This window comes from Mytilus edulis, chromosome 5 (genome assembly GCF_963676685.1).
Source record: "Mytilus edulis chromosome 5, xbMytEdul2.2, whole genome shotgun sequence".
NCBI lineage: Eukaryota > Metazoa > Mollusca > Bivalvia > Mytilida > Mytilidae > Mytilus > Mytilus edulis.
The window spans coordinates 55,135,896-55,161,621 of NC_092348.1; the positions used below are offsets into that span (position 1 = coordinate 55,135,896).

General features: G+C 32.3%; 1 protein-coding gene across 31 annotated transcripts in view; it reads right to left on the reverse strand.

Annotated features, from left to right (window-relative positions):
- The window catches only part of LOC139523959 (piezo-type mechanosensitive ion channel component 2-like), a 131,767-nt gene that overhangs the window by 103,781 nt on the left and 2,260 nt on the right, over window positions 1-25,726 (reverse strand). For 14 of the 31 annotated variants that reach the window (XM_071318442.1, XM_071318435.1, XM_071318428.1 and 11 more), the window contains exons 2-5: window positions 14,766-14,881; window positions 7,042-7,137; window positions 3,574-3,696; window positions 2,452-2,556 (exon numbers count right to left, since the gene is read on the reverse strand). In XM_071318442.1, the coding sequence (XP_071174543.1) occupies window positions 2,452-2,556; window positions 3,574-3,696; window positions 7,042-7,137; window positions 14,766-14,838 (397 nt within the window). In that variant the 5' untranslated portion in view covers window positions 14,839-14,881. The remainder of the gene's footprint in view (window positions 1-2,451; window positions 2,557-3,573; window positions 3,697-7,041; window positions 7,138-14,765; window positions 14,882-25,726) is intronic. The other 17 variants (XM_071318449.1, XM_071318447.1, XM_071318444.1 and 14 more) reach the window with 2 other exon arrangements.

The window sequence follows — 25,726 nt, forward strand, 5'->3', positions numbered from 1 at the left end:
AGCATACAATAAAACAATATAAGTAAAGCACTTTACTGATAGGTTTTGCAAAAGTCCATCTAACCGTATGGACCATCTGAACTAAGATAATATGTGCCAAAATCAACTTATAGCTTACAGGGTTATTACAGAAACCCATATTGCTTTGAGGATAAAAAGTGCACTTTCTAATTCTTGACCTCAAGGGAAAATATTTATTCATGTTCAGCAAATTAGTAGCTAACCATCATATGCTGTCACTATTTCAAGCACATGGTTTAAACACTATCAAATAATGCACTAACTCGAATAATTCAAGCCCTTTCCGTGTCCGATTTTCTCCCACACGAGGGCTTGAACTCCTTGTGATCATTGGCCGCGTCGCCTGCTCTCTGTGAGAGAGAGCCAATCAGCGGCGATCAGGATATGAGTCTGCGCAACTCTCTTGAAATTGTCTTACTAAACACGTGTGTTCAATTAACACAAATCCGATAATAATTATTTAACATCAATTAACATCAGTTTACATCATTTATCATCAATTAACATCCGGAACTCCTCCTTCTTTAGCTGCCAATTTAAATCAAAATTCCCATATTGCAAAGCGGTGTGAATTTTCCGGTTGACGGTCTTGATCGAGGAAGACGTTCAGGCGTTAATGTAGCCTTCGTAGATCAGCGGAATATAACGACTGAATTATTCGGGTTAATAATGCACAGGATATTTTTTTCATAATTTGCTTTAACATATAGAATAGATGACAACCATTTTTTCTCTTTAAGTGATTCCAAACAGTAATCTCTTAAAAGAAAACATTAAGAAAAGTACTAGAGAAATTTTTTTTTTGAAAATAAGACCCTTGCAAACAACCAAAAAGCATGCTTTTAACACAATGCACTGTTCAATGTTAAACATCCCATGAATAAGTAATTTTATTTTTTGTTTCCATTCCAATATTTTGCATGGTTATATGACTTACAGACAAACAGAAAATACTTGTTTTAAAAAAAAATCAATTAAGCATATGATTATTATTGCAAGTATTTAAAGACACATTCTTTGCAATATTTTTTTTTATGTACCTAGACACACATGGATATCTCAAGGTGCAGCATGGACAGTCAAGTAAATCTCAACTATACTCTGGATGAAACTTGTTTAACCAACTTTAATACTACCTGCAGATATGCTCCAGAACTAACCCTACTTCATACTACTTACAGATCTGCTCCAGAATTATTCCTGCTTCATACTACCTGCAGATATACTCTGGAATTAACCCTGCTTAATACTACCTGCAGATATGCTCCATAATTAACCCTACTTCATACTACCTGCAGATATGCTCCAGAATTAACCCTACTTCATACTACCTGCAGATATACTCTGGAATTAACCCTGCTTAATACTACCTGCAGATATGCTCCATAATTAACCCTACTTCATACTACCTGCAGATATGCTCCAGAATTAACCCTACTTCATACTACCTGCAGATATACTCTGGAATTAACCCTGCTTAATACTACCTGCAGATATGCTCCAGAATTAACCCTACTTCATACTACCTGCAGATATGCTCCAGAATTAACCCTACTTCATACTACCTGCAGATATACTCTGGAATTAACCCTGCTTAATACTACCTGCAGATATGCTCCAGAATTAACCCTACTTCATACTACCTGCAGATATGCTCCAGAATTAACCCTACTTCATACTACCTGCAGATATGCTCCAGAATTAACCCTACTTCATACTACCTGCAGATATACTCTGGAATTAACCCTGCTTAATACTACCTGCAGATATGCTCCAGAATTAACCCTACTTCATACTACCTGCAGATATACTCTGGAATTAACCCTGCTTAATACTACCTGCAGATATGCTCCATAATTAACCCTACTTCATACTACCTGCAGATATGCTCCAGAATTAACCCTACTTCATACTACCTGCAGATATACTCTGGAATTAACCCTGCTTAATACTACCTGCAGATATGCTCCAGAATTAACCCTACTTCATACTACCTGCAGATATGCTCCAGAATTAACCCTACTTCATACTACCTGCAGATATGCTCCAGAATTAACCCTACTTCATACTACCTGCAGATATACTCTGGAATTAACCCTGCTTAATACTACCTGCAGATATGCTCCAGAATTAACCCTACTTCATACTACCTGCAGATATACTCTGGAATTAACCCTACTTCATACTACTTACAGATCTGCTCCAGAATTATTCCTGATTCATACTACCTGCAGATATACTCTGGAATTAACCCTGCTTAATACTACCTGCAGATACCATGCTCCATAATTAACCCTGCTTCATACTACCTGCAGATATGCTCCAGCAGAATTTGAATCCCCTAGTTTGTAATCAAGGAGTTATCTACTATGCATACATGCATTCAAAAACACTGCAACTATTCATGCCACAGATTATCATGCACCTTACCACTAATTGAAAAATTTCCTGAACTAGAGGAAATTCCTGATTTTGTAGAGACACTTCCTTTCTGACAACTTATGGACGGCTTAGAAAAATGAAGATAACCAACATCTGGGGACATAAAGAATACTAACTATTTAAATACATCCTTATATGTTTCCTGTTATGTTCCTTGAAAAATAGGCTGAATTCAACTATTTCAAATGTTTGGCTTTTTTTAAGGACACTGATGTAAAATGAAGAAGTGAAATAAAAATGACACTATTCTATTTCAAAAATGCATATTTTGAGGGCCATTAGCCAACATGTAAGCACATTGACTAGGAAATAATAGCAGGAAGCCACAAATACTGGAAGAATGTCTTCTGAAAGTCAGACTTCCAACCAATGCATTGAAATAAACATATTCTTTGGAAATTTAAAATGTCTACAGATTCAAATGGACAAAAAATCTTTTATAGGTTTCACTATTTTAATGTGCTTAATGTTATGCAAAAACAATGCTGTATTCTTTAAATAGTTTTTAATTCCACAGTTTGAAAAGGGAAGATCAATATCATATTGAATTAGATTGCTACAACAAGAAATAAGGCGCTCTCTTATAAAAAAAATTAATAGTAGAGGATTAAAAGTGATTCTTTTAAGACATCAGTTAGTCATTCTACACTAATCCTTACTAATGTTCCAAATTGAGAAAAAGTGGAGTTTTCCCGATAATCTAGTTGTATGCATGAACTGCAATGCAAAATTTTAAAAAGACAATTTTGGTTCACCTTTTGTTTGGGAACTTAAAAGAACAAGAAAACTTTTTCAATAATATATAAAATTGGGTACTAATCTTTCAAATTTGTGCACTTTCCATGACATTTCCTCTGTCACAATGTGATTTCCTCTGTCACAATGCTAATGTTATTACGTCACAGTAAGAATGGATTGTTTATTGATGTCATTTACGCTGCTAGACTTTTGGTCAACAGATGTAACTAATTCATGAAGAAACTCGTAATTGATTAATTTCAGTATACTTTCATTATTTTTCACCAATTCAGAAACTAGAACTATTTCTTCTATAAAATGGGTCCATAACCTGGATCCTTTAGTGACGAAACATCAAATGACTTTACTTACAGTTTGCAAAATCAAATCCATATGGTTTATCCAGAGCTGCTAAAGTGATGTGGAAGATAATATGAGCTAGAGTACCAAGAGCTCCAAGGACTATCAGAAGCTTCAGATAGAGTCCTGTTCCCCCTGAAAATAAATTTCAATACAAGTTATATTACTACAATTAAATTAGGTTATATAATCATCTCATCTGATAGATTCTTGGAACAATCTGGAGCTTGTCTCACAAAGTTTTTGTGCTAAAAAAATGTTGATTCCAAATAGAAGTACGTGTACACTACATGCATACATGTGAGACAAATATACCAGCAACCCAAAGGACAAGGTATGATAAGGCCTGTCTTTGGCCCCCAAATTTTCTCATTTTTCAAATTCTGTTTTTGAAAGCTACTTATTACCGGTATGTTAAAACATTCCCTGATGCTTGAAGTTTTTTTTTATGAACTTCAAAACCACAAATTTTAGCAAGTTGGTGAGGTGAGGGGGTAAACTTTCTCTTATTATTCAAATATTGTAATTATCATTCACTTTTCAGCTGTTTTGTACAACATTTTTTTTAGTTTTTAAGTGCCTGGGCCAATGTGACCCAGGATTTTTTTATTCCAATGTCATTAGCACTGTTTTTGCTGTCTCAATCGCCGTAATTTTCGCCTGGTCACGTAGGCGCACCCTTCATAATTTTTGCATCTTCGCTAGCCAAGGGTTACGATCCACTCCCGTTCTCTTCACCCTTGGCAGATTGAGCTAACATTTGTGGTATCAATGTTGCGCCATCTATCGGAAGATTAAAGTCACGCCCATTCCGAATACATTATTCTTGACCAATGGTAGCACTTGAACTCTTCAATTTGGAGGTATAAACACGGTAGCGTCTAGATTCTACACACTTGGTAAAGCCGGAAACGAAAATATACGTCAACATTCATGCATTTGTGCATGAAACATACACAGGAACTTCTATTAGTTGATTAAAAATATTCAAGTTGTCACTAAATATAGTCGTATGTTTAGTAATGTAAAGACATGTTGCACAATAAACACGTGGCAATTGTTTACAAACACTTTCTACATTTACACGTGATCATGTTATAGGCGCTTTTTGATTGGATGCAGTGAGTTTCTACTGCAACCAATAAAAATCCCTTCCTTGTGTCTCTGAAATTTTATCTCGATCCGCCAAGGGTGAAGAGAACGGAAGTGGATCGTAACCCTTGGCTAGCGAAGATGGCGTTTTTGGTGCCCTTTTTACCCCCCTTACCTCACCCATTTTCTGAATTAATGGTTTTTAAGTTCATTCAAACAAGCTTCAAACCTAAGGGAATATTTTAACTTGATTTTAGCTTTCAAAAACATAATTTAAAAAATGAGAAAATAGGGGGGGGGGGGGGGGGGGGGGGCAAAAAAACAAGCCTTATGGCTTATCGTTCCTTGTCCTTTGTTACTAATTCTGCGACAGCCAGATTTTCTTGAAATGGAATCCCTTATAGGAAAACTTCAATACAAAAAGTTAAGGAACTGTACTGGTAATCGTACATGATGGTTAAATAAAATGTCACCACAGAGCTATTTTATTTTGGTCGTAAAATGCAAATGTTGAAATTAAAATAGTAATTCTTTAATGTGTAAGTTATGAAACCTATTGGAAGTCAAAAGACCATGACTGAGGGGGGTAGGGCCACATATTCTCCTTCAGATGTATAGATACTAATACAAATGATACCAAATATCATTGACCTATCAATAGTGGTTACTCACAAAATGACCTAATCAGAAACTAATATATTATTGATGCTGTCGCAGCCCCCACAACCAGGAAACAGCATACCTATGTCTCACTTTTAGACTTCGTCAAAGGCTTTAGGCAATACAAAAAAAATTGTCATCAAAAGAAAATATTATGTTACACAAGCGCTTCATAAAAATAATCAATTTAATTAAATCATTCATAACGATCACTTTTAAAGCTAACAATGAGTTACAAAAATAAGTTACAATCAATGGGTTAATTGCAGCGTCCTTCAATTTTATCCTAATAAAAAACTAATAATAAAATTATTATTCATCCTGTACTTGATTCATAGGAAATTATCTCTTTGATCTCTAAGTGTGGATCTAAACATATTTAATTCATCTATTCATTTTGTAGAAATCAATATATTTCCTTTCAGTTAAAGTTAACATTTTCTGATCTTATTATTTATTGCAACATGACAGATATAAAAGTCCATAGGACAAAGAATACTGCTTTCAAACATGAACAAAGAAGATGTGAAGTTAACAACAATGCGAAAGCAAAACAAAATTATTTTCAAAGATTTTAAACCAGAAAAATGATTTTAAATATTTTTTTTTTCATTTTCAATAAAATCGTATGATATAGATCTGATCACTATCGAACTTAATCCTATCTAACAATAAAAACTGACATAAAATAGCAGTCAATAATTGTCCTGTTATATAGTGTGTAAAATATTCCCAGATGTTACCCTTTCTTCCAATTATTAACATCATAAAACATATAAATACATAAATATTTTTCATGTGTCAAGAGAGCTAGAAAAGATATGCTGTTTTTCACATGAAAATATCTTGTATTGTAGACTTATTTACCTACTGAATTCTAGTGTAAAGGGTCATAAATACAAGTAACTACTGGTATATGATAATAACCAAAGTAAATTATTAGCAGATATATTGGCGACACAAATGTTTAAGCAGTAGTTTAACTAAAATCCTATTATGCTTAATAATAGCCATAGAATTATTCTCATTAACATTATATTTGGATACTATAGAATGCACTACTACTAGACAATTTGCATTCTGACTGAAATATTTTGCCACAATGTTGTTGTGAATTGGAATCAAGCTAATAGATCAGACCTGCCAACTCACATAATTGATTGAGGAATTTCCTCCATAAGAGGGGCTGGCACTTATTTTGAAATTCTTTATTGCACAAACTAAACACCTTAAAACAGGGATTACAATGAGTTTACATACACAATTACTCATTCAAACTATATGTTTGAGGTATAAAAACACTGATGAGAATATAAGAGGAGTATCAAGTTTTCTTGCATTGAAAGTCCCCCTTCCCCAAACCAATGGAGATTTTGAAAAGTTGGCAGGTATGCTAAATGATAAATCTTCTTCTAGACCCATGTACTAGTCTAGCAGTGCAATTCTATTCGAGGACATACATGTACATGTATATGACCTGTAAAGGCTGTTTCTTATTTAAGGTCATGTATTTTTGGGCCCTTTATAGCTTACTGTTCAGTTTGAGCCAAGGCTCTGTGTGGAAGGACGTACTTTGACCTATAATTGTTTATTTTTCACAAATTGGACTTGGATGGACAGTTGTCGCATTGGCACTCATACCACATTATACCAAATCTTCTTATATCTATATATGACATTTGATAGTAATCTTTGTTTGTGATCCTAGTATATGAGGTCAAACCTTACCTTTTATGGTGAACTCTGTTGGCGACCTGAGCAGAGGACATATCAATAGAAATATCACATACAGGAAGGACAGTGCATTGTACCTCACCACACATGCTGAAAATAAAGAATATATCATTATTACTTTATTATTTATTAAGAAACAAATCATTGCAATATATTGGCCTAGCAGGCATTACTGTATTTATATGGTGCAGGTAGCAAGGAATAAAATATTCAAGAAGTTTTCTAAATAATAACATCTCAGTCTTGCATCAGTTTCCTTTTAAAACGATATTCAGCATTAAGGGTAGTGATATATAAATGGTTATTTCAACAACAAATTGGAAAAGTTGTTCCTCTGGTATTTCCAGGATATCTTGGAAATGTTTTATCACTGATTTTTAGTTATTTCCAGAAAATCTTGGGAAAGTTGGTCTTCTGGAATAAGATCATAATATCTAGATGAAATATTTTATTTTTTATTTTTTCCAAGAAATCTTGTCAACTCTTAATACATTGTAATATTGTTGCAATGTTTGAAATTATCAAATAAATGATGGTTATTTCCATGGTATCTTCAATGGGGAAAAAACTTTTCAAAAATATCCTGGAAATAAGCTATATTTCAGAGGAACAATTCTATTTCTTGTTCGTCAGTAATGCGGCTGTCAACTCTTAATATAGGTTCAATGTTTGAGGTCATAAAATAGATACTTAATTATAATCTACTTAAATATTGTACACAACTTAAAAAGCACTTTTGAAAAATAAAATCAATTTTAAAATTAAGAACCTTTTTCTTTAAATTTTTAGTCACTATGATTTAGGAGCCTGATTATCTGTTGTGACTGTAGGCAATTTTGATCCTAACAAGAATGTGTCCAAAGTACACGGATGCCCCACTCGCACTATCATTTTCCATGTTCAATGGACCGTGAAAATGGGTAAAAAATATAGATAGGCATGAAAATTAGAAAGATCATATCATAGGGAACATGTGTACTAAGTTTCAAGTTGATTGGACTTCAACTTCATCAAAAACTAACTTGACCAAAAAGTTTAACCTGAAACTCGCACTTTCATTTTCTATGTTCAGTGGACCGTGAAATTGGGGTCAAAAGTTTAATTTGTCTTTAAAATTAGAAAGATCATATCATAAGGAACATATGTACTAAGTTTCAAGTTGATTGGACTTCAGCTTCATCAAAAACTACCTTGACCAAAAACTTTAACCTGAAGCGGGACAGACAGACAGACGAATGGACGCACAGACCAGAAAACATAATGCCCCTCTACTATCGTAGGTGGGCATAAAAATCCAGATGATATCACTCACAGAGAAGTATTAAATCATGTCCTTCCGTGAAATATATTTCCAAGCAATTTAAAGCAGGTTTTTATAACAATGTCCATGCTTTAAGTTACTTTAAGACAGCACAGAGTTCTTGAAAAGTGGTGGTCTTAATAAACACCAAACTATTGCAAAAGACCTACAAAACTTTAGTATTTTGCAAGAGATATAGTAGTAAGGACCAGCAGATTTTCTTCAAGGACTACCATGGGAAAAAAAGATTTCAAGAACGATTGAGATATTTTGTCTGAATATGGATCAATCCCCATCACTAAGCATAGACCTACAGGGTTCTCGTTAAGACATGTATACATGTCCTGGACGCATGAAAATCTAACCCTACCCGAAAATGAAAAGGGTCCAATCTGTAAATTGGTGCATTTTACTCAGAACAATTTCTACGAGGATACTATAAGTACATGTACATGTATAAAGGCCTAATACATGTAATTAAACCAAACAATGTCACAGTAATGTCCACCCTCTAAAATCATATTTACATACAATGTATATATGTACTGAATATTAGATTTGTTATTAAATATCAGAAGCTTGGTTTCAAGACTGTGATAAATGTAACATTTCTTTGGTAAAGTTACGTTACATTACAGGGCGGCTATAATACTTTACTACTGCATATTTTCCCTACACAACTTATTCAGTCATGCACATCAAACAGATGCTAGCTAGTACATTGCCCCTACAGCAAGTATGCAATTTTACACTGGCATAGAAAAAATATTACTCCCACTCAATTCTGTTGACATTATTATAACATAGATGTTTTTTACACAAGAATTTTAATTTATATTGTAAATATACACACTTGACACCATAGGTAATAAAGTGAGAAATATTTGAATTTAAATAAGTTGAACATATTCATAACTGTCATTATCAAAAACAGCTATACAATCATTTTTCATTCATCTAGAATACATATGTTAGGCAACAACCATTCATCTTTTTGGGGGTTGGGGCACAGGGGTAAAAATGTTACGATCCATCATTTTTAACAGGGGGGATTCCATGCAAGGAATAATGGGGTTTCAACCATATGTACCCATTCAAAAAAGCAATGATTGTCATAAGAAGGGGGTTCCATCCTCTTGATCCGCCACTTGAGTGATACTTTCTCAAATATCAATATTTCAGCTTTAGTGTAAAAAAAATATCAATAACTTACAGGAGCAAGAAATATTTTTCTTCAGAAAAAATGATTTTTTTAATATTTGTTTTCAATAGAAACTATTTTTCACTTCCCTTCCAAAACAAATACGGTACTGATTTTAAAATTTAAGTTTGTTGGAGTAATTTGAACAGGACAATGTTACATGATTTATTTCCCTCATTATCCAATTCCTGCTGAAACTAGTTTTTGTTAGACCAGCATGTCATACAACTTTTGTTTATATATTCACTAAATTTTAACATACAGATAAGATAAGATAAGATAAGATATTTTATTTTCCAATTATGGGCCCCAAAGGGCATAAACATTACAACATCAATAATTTTTTCATAATACAATACAAACAATGAGATAAAAAAAAAAAAAAAAGTTAAACGAGAACTTTTTAAGTTCTTAAAGAATACGTAGATAAAGAATCTATAGTATGTTTTTTTTTTTTAATACTAATGCATTTTATTGCAAGTGTGGTTGATATAGATAACAAACAAGTAGCCCAAAAAGAAAAAAAGAAAAATAGATATCCACATATGTATAGTACAAAAAAAGTTGTATCAATTAAATATATAATAATTAGCCAAAAAGAAAGTAGAAATTAAACATGTCCATGACTCATCCTGTGTCAGCAGCAAATAGGAAAGCATTATGGTTTCCTAAAGGCAGCTGACACCAGGGGGCGATACCTTATGGGCCATAGGCATGTAAAATGTGTGTAAATGTCTCTTTCCTACCTGTATCAAAAGCAAACAAGGAAGCATCATAGGTAACTTGAATGCAGTTGATACCAGGGGACGATGCCTCAAGGATATAAGAGAACATTTGAATAAATAATATATAGATCTTAACAATTATTTTTTTTTTAATCGGCTAGTATGTTTGTGATATTCAGATGAATATAATTTTCTATGTCCAATCAAATGTATATACACACATAGATTTCCTTTAACTAATCTTCACTAAGGGAGATGTTTGTATATAAAATTACATATTATTTTAAGTAACTCAACATTTTCTACACTAAATAACCAGATAATTTTGCTTTGACTGTTCATATGATTAAAATAAGAATTATATTGTGCAATACTAGCTAACATACAATTTCTATCATCCTCAAATTTGTTACAATCAAATAGAAAATGAGCCTCATCTTCGACAGTATTGGAAGAACATTTATTACATATTCTGTTAATTCGGGGAATACCCTGATATCTACCTAATTCTATTTGTAATCTATGAGAAGATACACGTAATTTAGTAAAACTTCTTCTAAGTTCAAAATTCTTGATCAATGTTAGATATTTTTCAAAACCAAAATTTGTTTTATATAAAAGGTAGGTTTTCAGTTTACTGTCTGAAAATTTATCTATTTGTTTTTTCCAACAGCTAATAAACATACAAGTAAAAATACACTGCCTTTAGCATACATATTGTACTTTTATTAGGTACTATTTACACAAGTGTTAATATCAAATAAATGTAATATATTATACAAACATTGAATAAAAACAACATTTGGTATTCAACATTTATTTATATAAAAATAAGACTGTCTCTCATGTATATATAAACTTTTAAAAAAATCATTCTTAAAGCCCCCTGCAGAATACCTTGCTGGTGGTTAATATTAAATTACTTAATTTAAAATAAATCACATTGAAAATATTTTGAATTCCTTTTGTTGACTTTGTACATGTATAAAGAATCAATCCTACTAAGGAAAAATCAATTGAGATCAACCTTATGAATCTGCTTGATAGTTGGATATAAATTAAACTCCAATATAAAGTTTTTCAATGACCACTGTTATAAACTGTTCATTCATAAATAAAATCCTAGTCTGCATTATTTTCATTTGTAAAGTAGCAAATGATGGTAACATCTGGTCAAAGCCATGGTCTTAGGAGCCAATACATGCAATAGGAGGAACATTGGCATCTTAAACAAAACATTTAAAATGATACACATATTTGAGGGCCCTCATGGGGTTTTTGATTATGTGATTACTTGGCCGTTTTTTTAATGATTATTTGATTATTAAGCCAAATATTTCATGATTATTTGATTACCTAGGACTGTATTTTTAGTTTATGATTATTTGATTACTAAAGATAAGCAAATATTTAATGATTATGTGATTATATTGGCAAAAAAATGGTGATTATGTGATTACTAGGACCCCCCATGAGGGGCCTCATATTTAGAAGACAAGTTGGCATCTTAAACATAACATTTGAAATAATATACAAATTTTGGAATCACAGACTCCATAACAAACAAGGGTAAAATTTGATGCCCCTCCGCTACAGCGGGGGCATAAAAATTGGGTAACTACTCAAGATTTCAATATGAATTTAAGGTAGACAGACACATTTTTAAATTCTTTTGCATTTGTATAAACTAGAAGAATTCAAGCCAAGCAAGGTAAACCTAAGGACAAGAGAAATTTTGTCATAACACATATGAAAATAATTTTTGTAATTAATACAAACTTCTTAAATCTACCACCTTCAAGAACAAACCTCCTTAATATGTATACCTAACTAAGTTATATGTTTGAACTTAAGAATCTAGTCTTACTAGTTCAGTGAATCACAACAACACCCCCTCCAATATGTGTAAGAATTTAATTATTAGAATGCTTACAATTTAGTTTTTTGTCTTCTTCCAAGGGAAAACACTTATGACAATTATTGTGTAATACTTACTTCCAGATTTTGGTAAATGAAAATCAATTTACTCAACAATTGTTAGCATCTGAAGGTTTATGAATGATAGATGTAAGGACTGAAGCTTGTAGTTCCATTTTGACCCTATTAATCTGCTTTGACAAACCAAAACCTGAGAATAAGATGCCTCAAATAACTAGATGCTCCGCAGGGCGCAGCTTTATACGACCGCAGAGGTTGAACCCTGAACAGTTGGGGGAAGTATGGACACAACATTCAAGCTGGATTCAGCTCTAAATTTGGATTGTGATTAAATAGTTGACACAGCATAGGTTTCTGACACAGAATGAATGTGGTCTAATGAACTTAAACATTTTTTTTTGCCTTTGAGCAATTCACTATGCTGTTGAATATTAATCCTCTCAAAAAAATGTTTGAAGACATTTTCTTTTTATTTATGAAATCTGAAATGAAAAAAATTGACCCCCAATTTTTTTTTTCACATCCCCCTTTCCCTTATTTCAAAACTGATCTCAATTCAAATTTCTAATGAAGTTTGCAACAATAACTACTCATTTAAATACATCATAAAATATTAAAATGTAAAAAAAGTGCTTGTTATCACTGAATGGTAAAGATTGTTTTAATCTATCAGTTGGTAGTAAAAGTGAATATACATTGTATATTGTATAAAACAATGATTTAAGTTGATTCAACTACTATTCTGGACAAAGAAAGATAACTCCAATTGAAATCCAATTGGAATTTCTTGCTATTGCACAATATTGTGCAATTAGATATTTCTTGCTATTGTGCAATACTGTGCAATTGAAAATATTTGCTATTGCACAATACTGTGCAATTGAAGATTTCTTGCTATTGCACAATACTGTGCAATTGAAGATTTCTTGCTATTGCTGAATACTGTGCAATTGAAAATTTCTTGCTATTGCACAATACTTAATATAATAATTTTGGATCCTGATTTGGACCAACTTGAAAACTGGGCCCATAATAAAAAATCAAAGTACATGTTTAGATTCAGCATATCAAAGAAGCCCAAGAATTCAATTTTTGTTAAAATCAAACTTAGTTTAATTTTGGACCCTTTGGACTTTAATGTAGACCAATTTTAAAACGGGACCAAAAATTAAGAATCTACATACACAGTTAGATTTGGCATATCAAAGAACCTCAATTATTTAATTTTTGATGAAACCAAACAAAGTTTAATTTTGGACCCCGATTTGGACCAACTTGAAAACTGGGCCAATAATAAAAAATCTAAGTACATTTTTAGATTCAGCACATCAAAGAACCCCAAGGATTCAATTTTTGTTAAAATCAAACTAAGTTTAATTTTGGACCCTTTGGACCTTAATGTAGACCAATTTGAAAACGGGACCAAAAATTTAGAATCTACATACACAGTTAGATTCGGCATATCAAAGAACCCCAATTATTCAATTTTTGATGAAATCAAACAAAGTTTAATTTTGGACCCTTTGGGCCCTTTATTCCTAAACTGTTGGGACCAAAACTCCCAAAATCAATACCAACCTTCCTTTTATGGTCATAAACCTTGTGTTTAAATTTCATAGATTTCTATTTACTTATACATTTTTTTTGTACTAAAGTTATGGTGCGAAAACCAAGAAAAATGCTTATTTGGGTCCCTTTTTGGCCCCTAATTCCTAAACTGTTGGGACCTAAACTCCCAAAATCAATACCAACCTTCCTTTTGTGGTCATAAACATTGTGTTTAAATTTCATTGATTTCTATTTACTTAAACTAAAGTTATTGTGCGAAAACCAAGAATAATGCTTATTTGGGCCCTTTTTTGGCCCCTAATTCCTAAACTGTTGGAACCAAAACTCCCAAAATCAATCCCAACCTTTCTTTTGTGGTCATAAACCTTGTGTCAAAATTTCATAGATTTCTATTAACTAAAACTAAAGTTATAGTGCGAAAACCAAGAAAATGCTTATTTGGGCCCTTTTTGGCCCCTAATTCCTAAAATGTTGGGACCAAAACTCCCAAAATCAATCCCAACCTTTCTTTTGTGGTCATAAACCTTGTGTTTAAATTTCATAGATTTCTATTCACTTTTACTAAAGTTAGAGTGCGAAAACTAAAAGTATTCGGACGACGACGACGACGACGCCAACGTGATAGCAATATACGACGAAAAATTTTTCAAATTTTGCGGTCGTATAAAAACAAAAGAAACTAGAAAACTGGATGTCGTAAAAATAAAATGCTAACACTATTTGAAGGACTGATTGCGAAGCCCTGCATCTTTACATCCCTTGGGACAATAAATCTATAAATATGCTGTACAAATCAAATTTAGTAAGCTGAATGGACATGTCCTATAGATTTTTGTTAATTTTGAAGTACATTTTTTTTTAAATAATCATCAATTAGGTCAGGACTGTAAATGCCAAACTTAATTTCTATGACTGTAAATTGTGAATATAAATACTTATATCACTTTTTAATGTTGCTAAATACATAAGATTATTAAATAATTACCTGCTAACAGGATCAGAGGTACTAGAACCCTGAATAATGACCAGCATACCAAACTCTTCACTCGTGTTGTCATTTTTTTTAAATCTTTTTCACCCACTCACACCATTTTTCTAACACTATATAAAAAAAATCAATACTAGACAATCACAGGGGACTTCAAATTAAATCCTTTTTATAAACATCAATTTTACACAGATTTCATAACTGTATGTTGTATGTATTACTATAGGGAAATGTTTAATCTGTTTACAATGTGTCAACCAATTCCAATGATCATTTGAATCTGATTAAACAATAACAACAATGAATTGCATAGAGATGGGATACATGTATGAGAAAAAAAAGATACTGTGTGATATACATTTGTATATACAGAACAATTATCTGGTCTTTAAAGAACTAAATAATTTCCAATAAGAACATGATGAAATACAAAACATTGATATCACCTAAAATACATGTGATGTACATAAATTGGGCAATTTGTTTTCCTCTTTTGAATTGTTTTACTTTGTCATCTTGGGGCCTTTCATGGCTGACTATGTGGTATGGGCTTTGCCCATTGTTGAAGGCCATATTCATACAGTGAACTATAGTTGTTAATTTCTATGTCATTTGATCTCTTGTGGAGAGTTTTCTTATTGGCAATCGTACCACATCTTTTTATATGTTCATTGTATATAAGAAGTAGAGCAATTATATTCTTGTAATTTTTAACAGGTACAACTGTAGCTGTCTGTCAGGAATGATGAACACCAAAATATTTAAAATTTTTGGTTTATATCCCATTTACAACTACATCAAAAACATTCATGAATATCACCTTTCAATAATTTGATACTAAAATCCAAAGATTTAAAGCTTTTAAACTAGAATTAAATTGATTGCTGCTAGTGGCAAATATTTTATGCATATTAAGAACAAGAACAAATTAACAATTAATAAGAAATTCCTGGCACGCCATCATGAGCTGTATTGTGATGATCTTTATGGATTAATAGTAGATGCAGATTTTTTAGTGGAGAACAATTTTGTTTATGCATTGACATGAAAACTAAATTCTGCTGACAACTTATATCAAATGAAGGAAAAAAGGTACATGTATTGTTGCCTTGACCTATAAATTACTGTCAGACCAAAAAAATTACAGTTTTTATCTTTCCAAGGGTTATCCTCAAGATAATGCTGAATTTGAGTTTAAGCTTGATAAATGTAGGCTATACATGTTCAATTTAAAAAATATAACCAGGAAACTAATATTTTTATCTAATTTAATAAAAACAATATCAGTTGTGACATATATATACATTTGCCAAATTACTTCAAAATTAATAGAAGTCTTCTTCGTCCCAAGCGACATTATTACACATGTTGGTAAAAGTTGCACAAATGGTTCAAAGGATAACAGCAAGAAACAAAAATGTTTGCTACCTAGAGTGACCTTAACACCAGTGGCGGATCCAGAACTTTCCCTAAGGGAGGGCCCGCTGACTGACCGACGGGGGGCCCGCTCCAGTCATGCTTCAATGATTCCCTATATAATCATTCAAATTTTTTTCACGAAAGGGGGGCCCCCCCCTGGATCCGCCTATGAACACCAAAATTAATAGGGTTCTTCCACAGGTTTCTTTTAAGTTATAATATTGTTTAATGATAAGTATTATATAAACGGAATTGTTGAGGTTTGAACACACAGAAGTCCTGAAAGCTAACATCTTATTAGTAAATGTGAATATTGTTTATGCTCAAAAAGCCAGGTCCACACTGAATAATTTCAATAAATAATTTCGGGATATTTAGATCCTTTTTAAAATTAATTCCAAATTTAAATTGTACAAATAATCATCTGTACATGTAGTTCGTAAAATGGACATGTATCAGCAAATTTTAACATAACATGTACAAGTCCTTTGAGTGATTACATGCTGGATCATCAGAAAAAGGCACAAGTTTGACTATTTTGAAAAGTGAGGGAGTAGTACTGTGTTACTGAGATGACAAATTGGTTACATGTATATAACATGGTAGGAATCCATCAAGAAACTGCAATAAAGGATCATTTTACAAGCATTAATAGATTTATTAGAGTCCTGTCTTATTTTAAGTGCAATATGCTGGTACCCATATATATATATAATATTAATTATCCAAGTCAGTGATATTGTTTGCCTTAAATTAGTGGAGAATAAAGGCTTTTTCCCCTGGAGAAGAATCCCATGAATTTGAAAACAAGAGTGCACACACTGAAATGTCTCGCCTTCTTTACTAATCATTGATATTATGTTGATAGTCCGAAGTATAAAGCTTTATTACAACTTTCACATAAACTTAACATTAACCAAGATAGCTAAACAAAGACCAATGAACCATGAAAATGAGGTCAAGGTCAGATGAACCATGCCAGGCAGACATGTACAGCTAACAAAAGTTCCATACAACAAATATAGTTGACCTATTACTTATAGTTTAAGAAAAATAGACCAAAACACAAAAACTTAACACTGTGCAATGAACCGTGCAATTGAGGTCATGGTCTAATAAACCTGCGGGACTGACATATAGATCATAATATATTTCCATACACCAAATATAGCTGACCTTTGGCATATAAAATTAGATAAAAAGACCAAAACTTAAAAACTTAACTTTGACCACTGAACCATGAAAATGAGGTCAAGGTCAGATGACATCTGCCCGCTAGACATGTACACCTTACAATCATTCCATACAACAAACATAGTAGACCTATTGCATAAAGTATGAGAAAAACAGACCAAAACACAAAAACTTAACTATAACCACTGAACCATGAAAATGAGGTCAAGGTCAGATGACACCTGCCAGTTGGACATGTACACCTTCCAGTCCTTCCATACACCAAATATACTAACCCTGTTGCTTATAGTATCTGAGATATGGACTTGACCACCAAAACTTAACCTTGTTCACTGATCCATGAAATGAGGTCGAGGTCAAGTGAAAACTGTCTGACGGGCATGAGGACCTTGCAAGGTACGCACATACCAAATATAGTTATCCTATTACTTATAATAAAAGAGAATTCAACATTACAAAAATTCTGAACTTTTTTTTCAAGTGGTCACTGAACCATGAAAATGAGGTCAAGGACATTGGACATGTGACTGACGGAAACTTCGTAACATGAGGCATCTATATACAAAGTATGAAGCATCCAGGTCTTTCACCTTCTAAAATATAAACCTTTTAAGAAGTTAGCTAACGCCGCCGCCGTAGCCGCCGCCGCCGGATCACTATCCCTATGTCGACCTTTCTGCAACAAAAGTTGCAGGCTCGACAAAAAAATGGCTTAAAATTATTCCCAAAAAGACAACTTTTTTACGAAACAGTGCACTCTCAGTAGTACAATGTAATTGTGCATGAATACAAACTAAAAAACTCTCATTTAAACATATTACATGCCTAAAATAACTATATGTGCAGATTTGAGGGTCTATTTATGTATAATCACTGACAAAAAGGTGTCTTATTTCAAAGCAGGAGTTGACTCTTGAAAGGGGGTCTGTAAATTGAAGTTTCAGTCAAATTTGTGGTTTATTTTAGATTTCCCAATTTGATGAAAATGATTCATATTTTCCCAATAAAAAAGGGTAGATGTAGTTTTGAATCAAAGTGATGGAAATCACTCATGGAAAGATTAGAAGAGTAGTTTGAATTGTTTCATATTAAGGTATGGTGGGGGAAAATGAACATTTATAAAGCACTATTGCTGAAAATTCCATTTACAGCAGGTCTTTAGAAGGAAACTTGCTTTTCCAGTACATGCAGGATGAGGATAAAATGAGCTCAAATTAAATAATATGGGTCTCTTAATTTGCACAATTTTATTTAAACTGCAGTTTATATCTTATCAAAATTATGTTGCCGGTTCTGAACATGTTTCAAAAAAACAAAAAACAAAAAATTTCTTCTAGTAAATGTTACCAACTATCCTTGTAAGACATAAATCTGGACAACAGCTTAAAACTTAAAGTGTCAACAAAAAGTTTTGTAAGTTGAAACAGAGGTTATAGGGCATTGAAGATTAAAAGTTTTAGAGTGCCTATTGATCAATTTTTAAAGTATTTTTCAACACAGGGCATTGAAAATGTACTTTTTCAACGTAAAGCAATTAAAAAACTTATCTTATTGAAATGTGGATTCTTTCTTGATTGCAAAAATATATATTCACTTCTAATAAAAATTCAAATGACTAAAATAGACATAATGATTGATGGGAAATAAACTAATAAACAATGGTTTGTTATAATTAAAAGTTTTAAAATTTTTTAAACTGTTTCAAGCCAATTCCTGATAAAAAAAAAAGTGTACTAAATTAATTGTTAATTAATTACAGATGATTATTGGAAATTTATCAAGTAAATTATAGGCCTTACTTGAATACCTTTTATTTATTCATATTTATATTCATATTTCATTTTTTTTTAAGATCTTCTTAATCCATTAATCATTTATCTTTCAGATATAATTTACAGAATCACTTTATGTAATGTAGATCAAAAGTAATTGGCAATAAATAAATCTATCATCCTTATAAATATCAAACATCTAATATACACATTTTTGTATTCAATTATGAGGTCAAATACTTGTGTATTAAGAATTATATTGAGTGGTCTGAATAATTATGTAAGACTGAGGTTGATAGGTAATGTGGTCAATTTGATTGGCAGTTTAGGAGGTGGGGCATTGTAATTAAAGGTTCACCTTGTCTCTGATTGTTTAGTGATAATGAAAGTTGTCAATCATACTAGTTGAATCAATACCCAGTTACCTAATCAAAATGTTTTTTAAAAGCCTGCACATCAACACACCTTAATGACATACATTCTTGAATGAACTGCTCCAATAATATACCCAGTTTTTTTCAGTTTATATGTGTATTATGTGCACATACATCAAAACCATAAGGAACTATATTTCAGTGTGAATACATTTAGTAACAGTAGCTAACGGGTCCGTAGAAATACCGCAAAGGACCTCCTTAGTGCACTAAGAAGAAAAATGTGCACTAGGAACCTGATGGAATGATACAACTGTCACAAAGGACATGACATATAGAAATAGACTTTGTAAAAATACATAATTTCAAATTTTATGATCATATCTTTTGTAATTAGAAAGTTATTTTATGTTTTATCGACACGCGCCTCAATCAGATGACTGTCACCTGTGTAATCGATAGAAATTCATGTTTGCTCAACCATGACCGAATCCACTTTGTATACTGATTACACATGTAAAAGTGAAGATGCGAAACATGTTATATTAGACTGTCCTTTATGTGCAGATTTACGTGAAAGTTTATTTTATGAAGTTAAAAGAAGTAATGGTGATTTTAGTATTTTATCTAATGATGATAAGTTTATAGATCTTTTTAAAAGTACTGCTTTGGTGTGGTTGACAAGACCTGATGAAATATTCTAAGTAGAAGAAATTGTTTTTTATATGCTTGATTGATAGTGATGATTTAACAGACCTGAAATATTTTTATAGACATGATCAATGCAGTTATATGGTGTTTTTTGTATTTCTGGCGGATATATTTTTTACTTCTATGTATTTGCGTATTTTCTATTCTTATTGTAACTCACTTTTCGTCCGTCGTCGTTAGCTCTTACAAAAATCTTCTCCTCTGAAATCTGAAATCTGGGCCAAATTTTAGTTAGGTATAGAACAGTAATTTTGTTCAACCGAAATACTAATAAAAGGGTATTATCAGGGACATATATGTCTCTGGTATTATTTGGATCTCAAAACAAAAGAAAGAAAATCAAGAATCGAAGACCTTTCATGAGCTATTAAGTCTCATATGAAAAAAATAAATGGTTGTTATGGGGCAAATTGTTTTACCTTGTATTGTATGGAAAAACACCAAGGAGTCCGAACATTTGACACGATTGATTGATTGTCGGTTGCTTAACGTCCAGTGGCAAATATTTCATGCATTTTCAACGAGAGCAAGTTAACAATACATATAACAGGAAGGCCTTGTTATGATAGAGGCCACCCGGGATGATGGGCGGGGAAATTTGGACTGCCACTGGAAAACGACGGTATATTGGATAGGGGCAGACATTTTGCCTTGCAACAGGCTACCTACGGACCCCTCAAATAGTTGTTGCAAGGGTTCTTAACGTGCAAAGAGCGTGGCACTCTCTTTACGTCTTTACTCGAGGCATCGGATTTAACGTCCTTATTCTGACCGGACGGGATTGCGAACTTGATACATCCCGCACAGCCAAACGGACGCCCCCCCCCCCCTAAGCCATCGTTTTACTTCCGATCGGGAGACATCCAAGTGATCATGTTTCGTTTCCCCAGTCACTCTTGGGGTCATTTGACACAAATTCTAAACCTCACCCAAGTAGATCCTTAAAGAATATACGGTTGATATTATTTTTAAAACGCATCAGTGTTACATTAATAACATAATTGAATTTTATAATTATACAAAATACACATATGGCGGAGAATGACAATAAAAACCAATGACATCCGTAATAGAGGTAGCTTTTATAGAAGACAGATTAATATGATTATTCTCTTTTTGGTATTTACCTCTTGAAGTCTTTCTTTATCACTTCTATCATCGGGTTTTGAAGAACAGGTTTTACTCTCAAATGTCTTTCAAGGTATCTCAGAAGCATTTTTTTCTCAATTTATATCTCAAAACTGGCTTCTTAAAATAAGTTTACTTAGCAATTTCCTTCAAAGCAAAATAAAACAAAAGGCAAAGTAAACACAAAATTCATTTTTTTATTTTTCTTTCATCAGCTTGAAATTAATACACCCTAATCCGTTATGTTTATTCAACAAATATCATTAACTATAATCAATTAGTATCGATCAGAAGACGATTGTTATTTGGATATGGTTGATTGATGATTGATGATTGGGAATTTGCAATAAGCCGTTGGTCACGTGCCGAGTGGCACGCGCTGATTGAAAAAGTAATTTTACTTCAAAATTATAATATCTATTGATACCAAACTTTTTATTTCTTAGTTATATACTCATATCCTCTTATATCCATGTTCTTTGTGGTCTTAAAACATCGTTTTAGTGTCCTTAGTGCAAAAACTTTCTTCTTAGTGCACTAAGAAGTCCTTTGCGGTACTTCTACACACCGGTAGCTAACCTGTCCTGTTGTTAGGGAGGCTGGTGCCTAAGTAAAGATTTAGAACAAGTTCTAATCTTTCCAAAAAAAGCTAACAATATTGCTGCAAGTCTACCTACAAATTTATTCTATATTAACATGATTCATGTCAGAACTGCAGGAAACTTTTAGCTGGATGAAAGTGACTAAATGTCTTTAGTGTGACGACTGATTTTTTTTTTAAATTATTTAAAAAATATATAAATTGAAACCGTTCATCACACACACTTTTTTTGAATTGTCAAGAAAATTATTCAAATGTTCAATTTAATTTCATTCAATTTTGTAAGTTTTATTCCAAACATATTTTTTAATCAACATGATTTGGGACCAATAGAATAATGTACAAGTCCCATATAAAATGCATACAATTGTTTACATCTACAAATTAAAAAAACAAGAGGCTCTCAAGAGCCTGAATCTCTCATCTGTAATTTTTGGCTTAAATCTTTCATCAATGATTATGTTTTGCTTTTCAATATATACTTAAATGAATGGCTTAAAACTTCCATTGAAATGTTCCTTGTATCTGTCATATTTTCTCCAAAATCATTTTACCCCTAGATTTTCTATTTTAGCCATCATTGACCATAATGGCTATGTTTCTTGACATACAAGAAAATTAAATACAAAATTTATACAAGATACTCTGAAACTCATTCAGCCCAAGTTTGGCTAACATTGACTCTGCTGAACATTTTTGCTGTTAACAAATGGTAGTTTAATATTGGTCTTCTTTTAACTATAAAACTGATTATATTTCAGCATCATCTTAAGTAATACTGTTTATTTCAATAATTTTGCATTTGTGATCATTCATACCTGTAAGATACCTGTAAGATCGTTGTGGGGCTCATATGGAAGGATCCTATCCTTTTTAGCCCACCCTATTTTGGTACACTTTCAAAACTGATACAATCATCAATCCTGCATGATTTGGTGCAATATTTCACACAATTAAAAAGTTATATAGAAAACTATTTGTGTCCTCATAAATTTCTTAACTGATACATGACTGACTCCCAATGACGGTCTATACTAATTTTAAAGGCTTCCACAGTTTTTGATGAAATAACTTCAACTGGTAGGTTATTCCAATCATTAATAATTCGTTGTGAGAAATGTCTTAATCGAAAAGAAGTGTTACATCTAGGTTTTGCTAATTTCCAATTATGCCCACGGGTATTTGTACTGATGACAGTAAAAAATCTTTCGTAAGATATATCTTCGAATCCTTTTAATATTTTGAAAGCTTGTATCATATCACCTCTTCGCCTTCTGTGAGTTAGGGAAGGTAGTTTAAGTACTTTTAATCTGTCTTCATAGCTTAAATGTCGTATATCAGGAATTAATTTAGTTGCTCTCATCTGCACTTTTTCTACAGCATTAATATCTTTCTTTAAATGCGGATACCATATTGTATTTCCATATTCCACGTGTGGTCGTACCAACGCAACGTATAGTCTTAAAAATGTATATTGATCTTTAAAGATAAAAGTTCGGTTAATTAGCCCAAGTATACTATTGGCTTTATTTATTTTACTTGATATATGTTGAGAAAATTTAAGATCATTTTGAAAAATAATTCCAAGATCCTTTTCTTGTTCATCTTTAATGATATCAATATTGTTCATGGTATAAACATTTTCAGGATTATTTCTTCCATAATGGATTTGTTTACATTTGTTCACATTAAATTTCATGTCCCATAACTTGGACCAATCGTAGAGGGCATCTAGATCATTCTGTAAGACATCAGATTTAGAAGTAGGTGCATAAATTTTAGTATCGTCTGCGAAAATTTTTACTATAGACTCCACAACATCTGGTAAATCATTTATGAATATAATGAAAAGAACAGGTCCAAGTACACTGCCTTGGGGCACTCCACTAATTACATTTTGCCATTCAGATTTTTCCCCTTTCACCGCAACTTGTTGTCGACGTCCAGTTAAAAAGTCAGTTATCCATTCTAATATAGATCCACGAATACCGTATGAATACAGTTTCTTTAGTAATCTTTTATGTGGCACTTTATCGAAAGCTTTGGCAAAATCGAGATATAATGTGTCCCAGGATATATTATTATCCATATATAATGACCAGTCTTCCATGACATCAAGTAATTGTAATATACATGATCTTCCAGAGCGAAAACCAAACTGTGAGTCTGATAACAAATTATTGGTTATTAAATGATCAATCATTTCCTTCCGTATAACCTTTTCCAAAGTTTTACAAACAATTGAAGTTAGACTGACCGGTCTGTAATTTCCCGCATCCAGTTTACTACCTTTATTCTTAAAAAGTGGGGTAACTCTAGCATCTTTCCATTCTTTTGGAATTTTTCCAGTGTCAATGGACTTTTGAAATATCAAAGTCAAAGGTTTAGAAAATGTATTTGCCATACTCTTTACTATTAACGGATGAATATTATCTGGACCCATAGACTTGCTTCCATTTAATAAAAGTAGATATTTTTCAACTGTATCTTGATTGATCCCAAAGTGGTCTAAAGATGATTCAAAATTTCTCTCTTCAATATTAGGTATATTATTTGGATTTTCAGCAGTAAATACACTGGTAAAAAAGTCATTTAATACAGTCGCTTTTTCCTTGTCGGAAGTAGTTAAGTTCCCATTTGGTTTCATGAGGTTTGATACTGCTGATTTTGATTTCACTTTACTTTTGACATATGTCCAAAAATGTTTTGGCTCAGTTTTAGCTTTTGATGCCACCAACTTCTCATATTCCTTTTTTGCTTTTCGAACGTTCTCATTTGCCCTGTTTCTAGCAACTTTATAAAAATCAAAATCTACTGCTCGTCTAGTAGCCAAGTATCTTGACCAGGCCTTTTGTTTGCGTTTTATATTGCTCAGACAATCAAATGTTAGCCATAATGGTTTAGGTTGACAACCCGGTTTAGGATTAGTTTTCGGTATATACGTTTCGACACATTTTTTATATTTTTCATAAAATATTTTCCACATCTTGCTTATGTCTTTATCTTCAAAAGAACTATCCCAATCAAAATTGCTAAAGTCTTCAGAAAATTTTTCGAAGTCACATTTGGAATATTTATATTTCGATTTACCAGTTTCATATTCATTGAAAGAGTACAAAAAGTCAAATGTAATGGTAGCATGATCACTAAGTCCCAGTGGAGCATCAATATTAATATTGTCAATATTGCTTTCATCTTTTGTAATAACTAAATCTAGAGTTCTACACATCTGATTTTCCCTAAATCTTGTAGGTTTATCTATATGTTGATATAGAAAATTGTCGCGTAAAGCTTCAATAAAAGTATGTTCGTAATGGTCCTCAGAGTGAGGCGTAGTCCAAAAGTTCCAATCAATATCACGCATATTAAAGTCTCCCGTTATTAAAATATTGTTATACAATCGAGCTGCTTCATTCAAAAGTCCAATAATATTTAAACATGAGTTTTGATTTGATGGGCTTCTGTATATTGAGCCTATCAATACAGTCTTATTGTCTTTTACCCAATTACACCATGAGGCATCATCATAAAGCGAATTCATATATTCATTTGGTGAGACACAGAAATTACTTTTTGCATAAATAATAACTCCCCGTCCTGTATTTTTACTCAGATAAGCTATATAGCCTTCAATGTTAAATAATGGAGAAATGCAATCTATATCAATATTTGTTTTTGGCAAAACTTCTGTTATAAAAATAAAATCTGGTTTCACGACCTGTATTTGTGCTTCAAGTTCATCAATTTTATTACGTAATT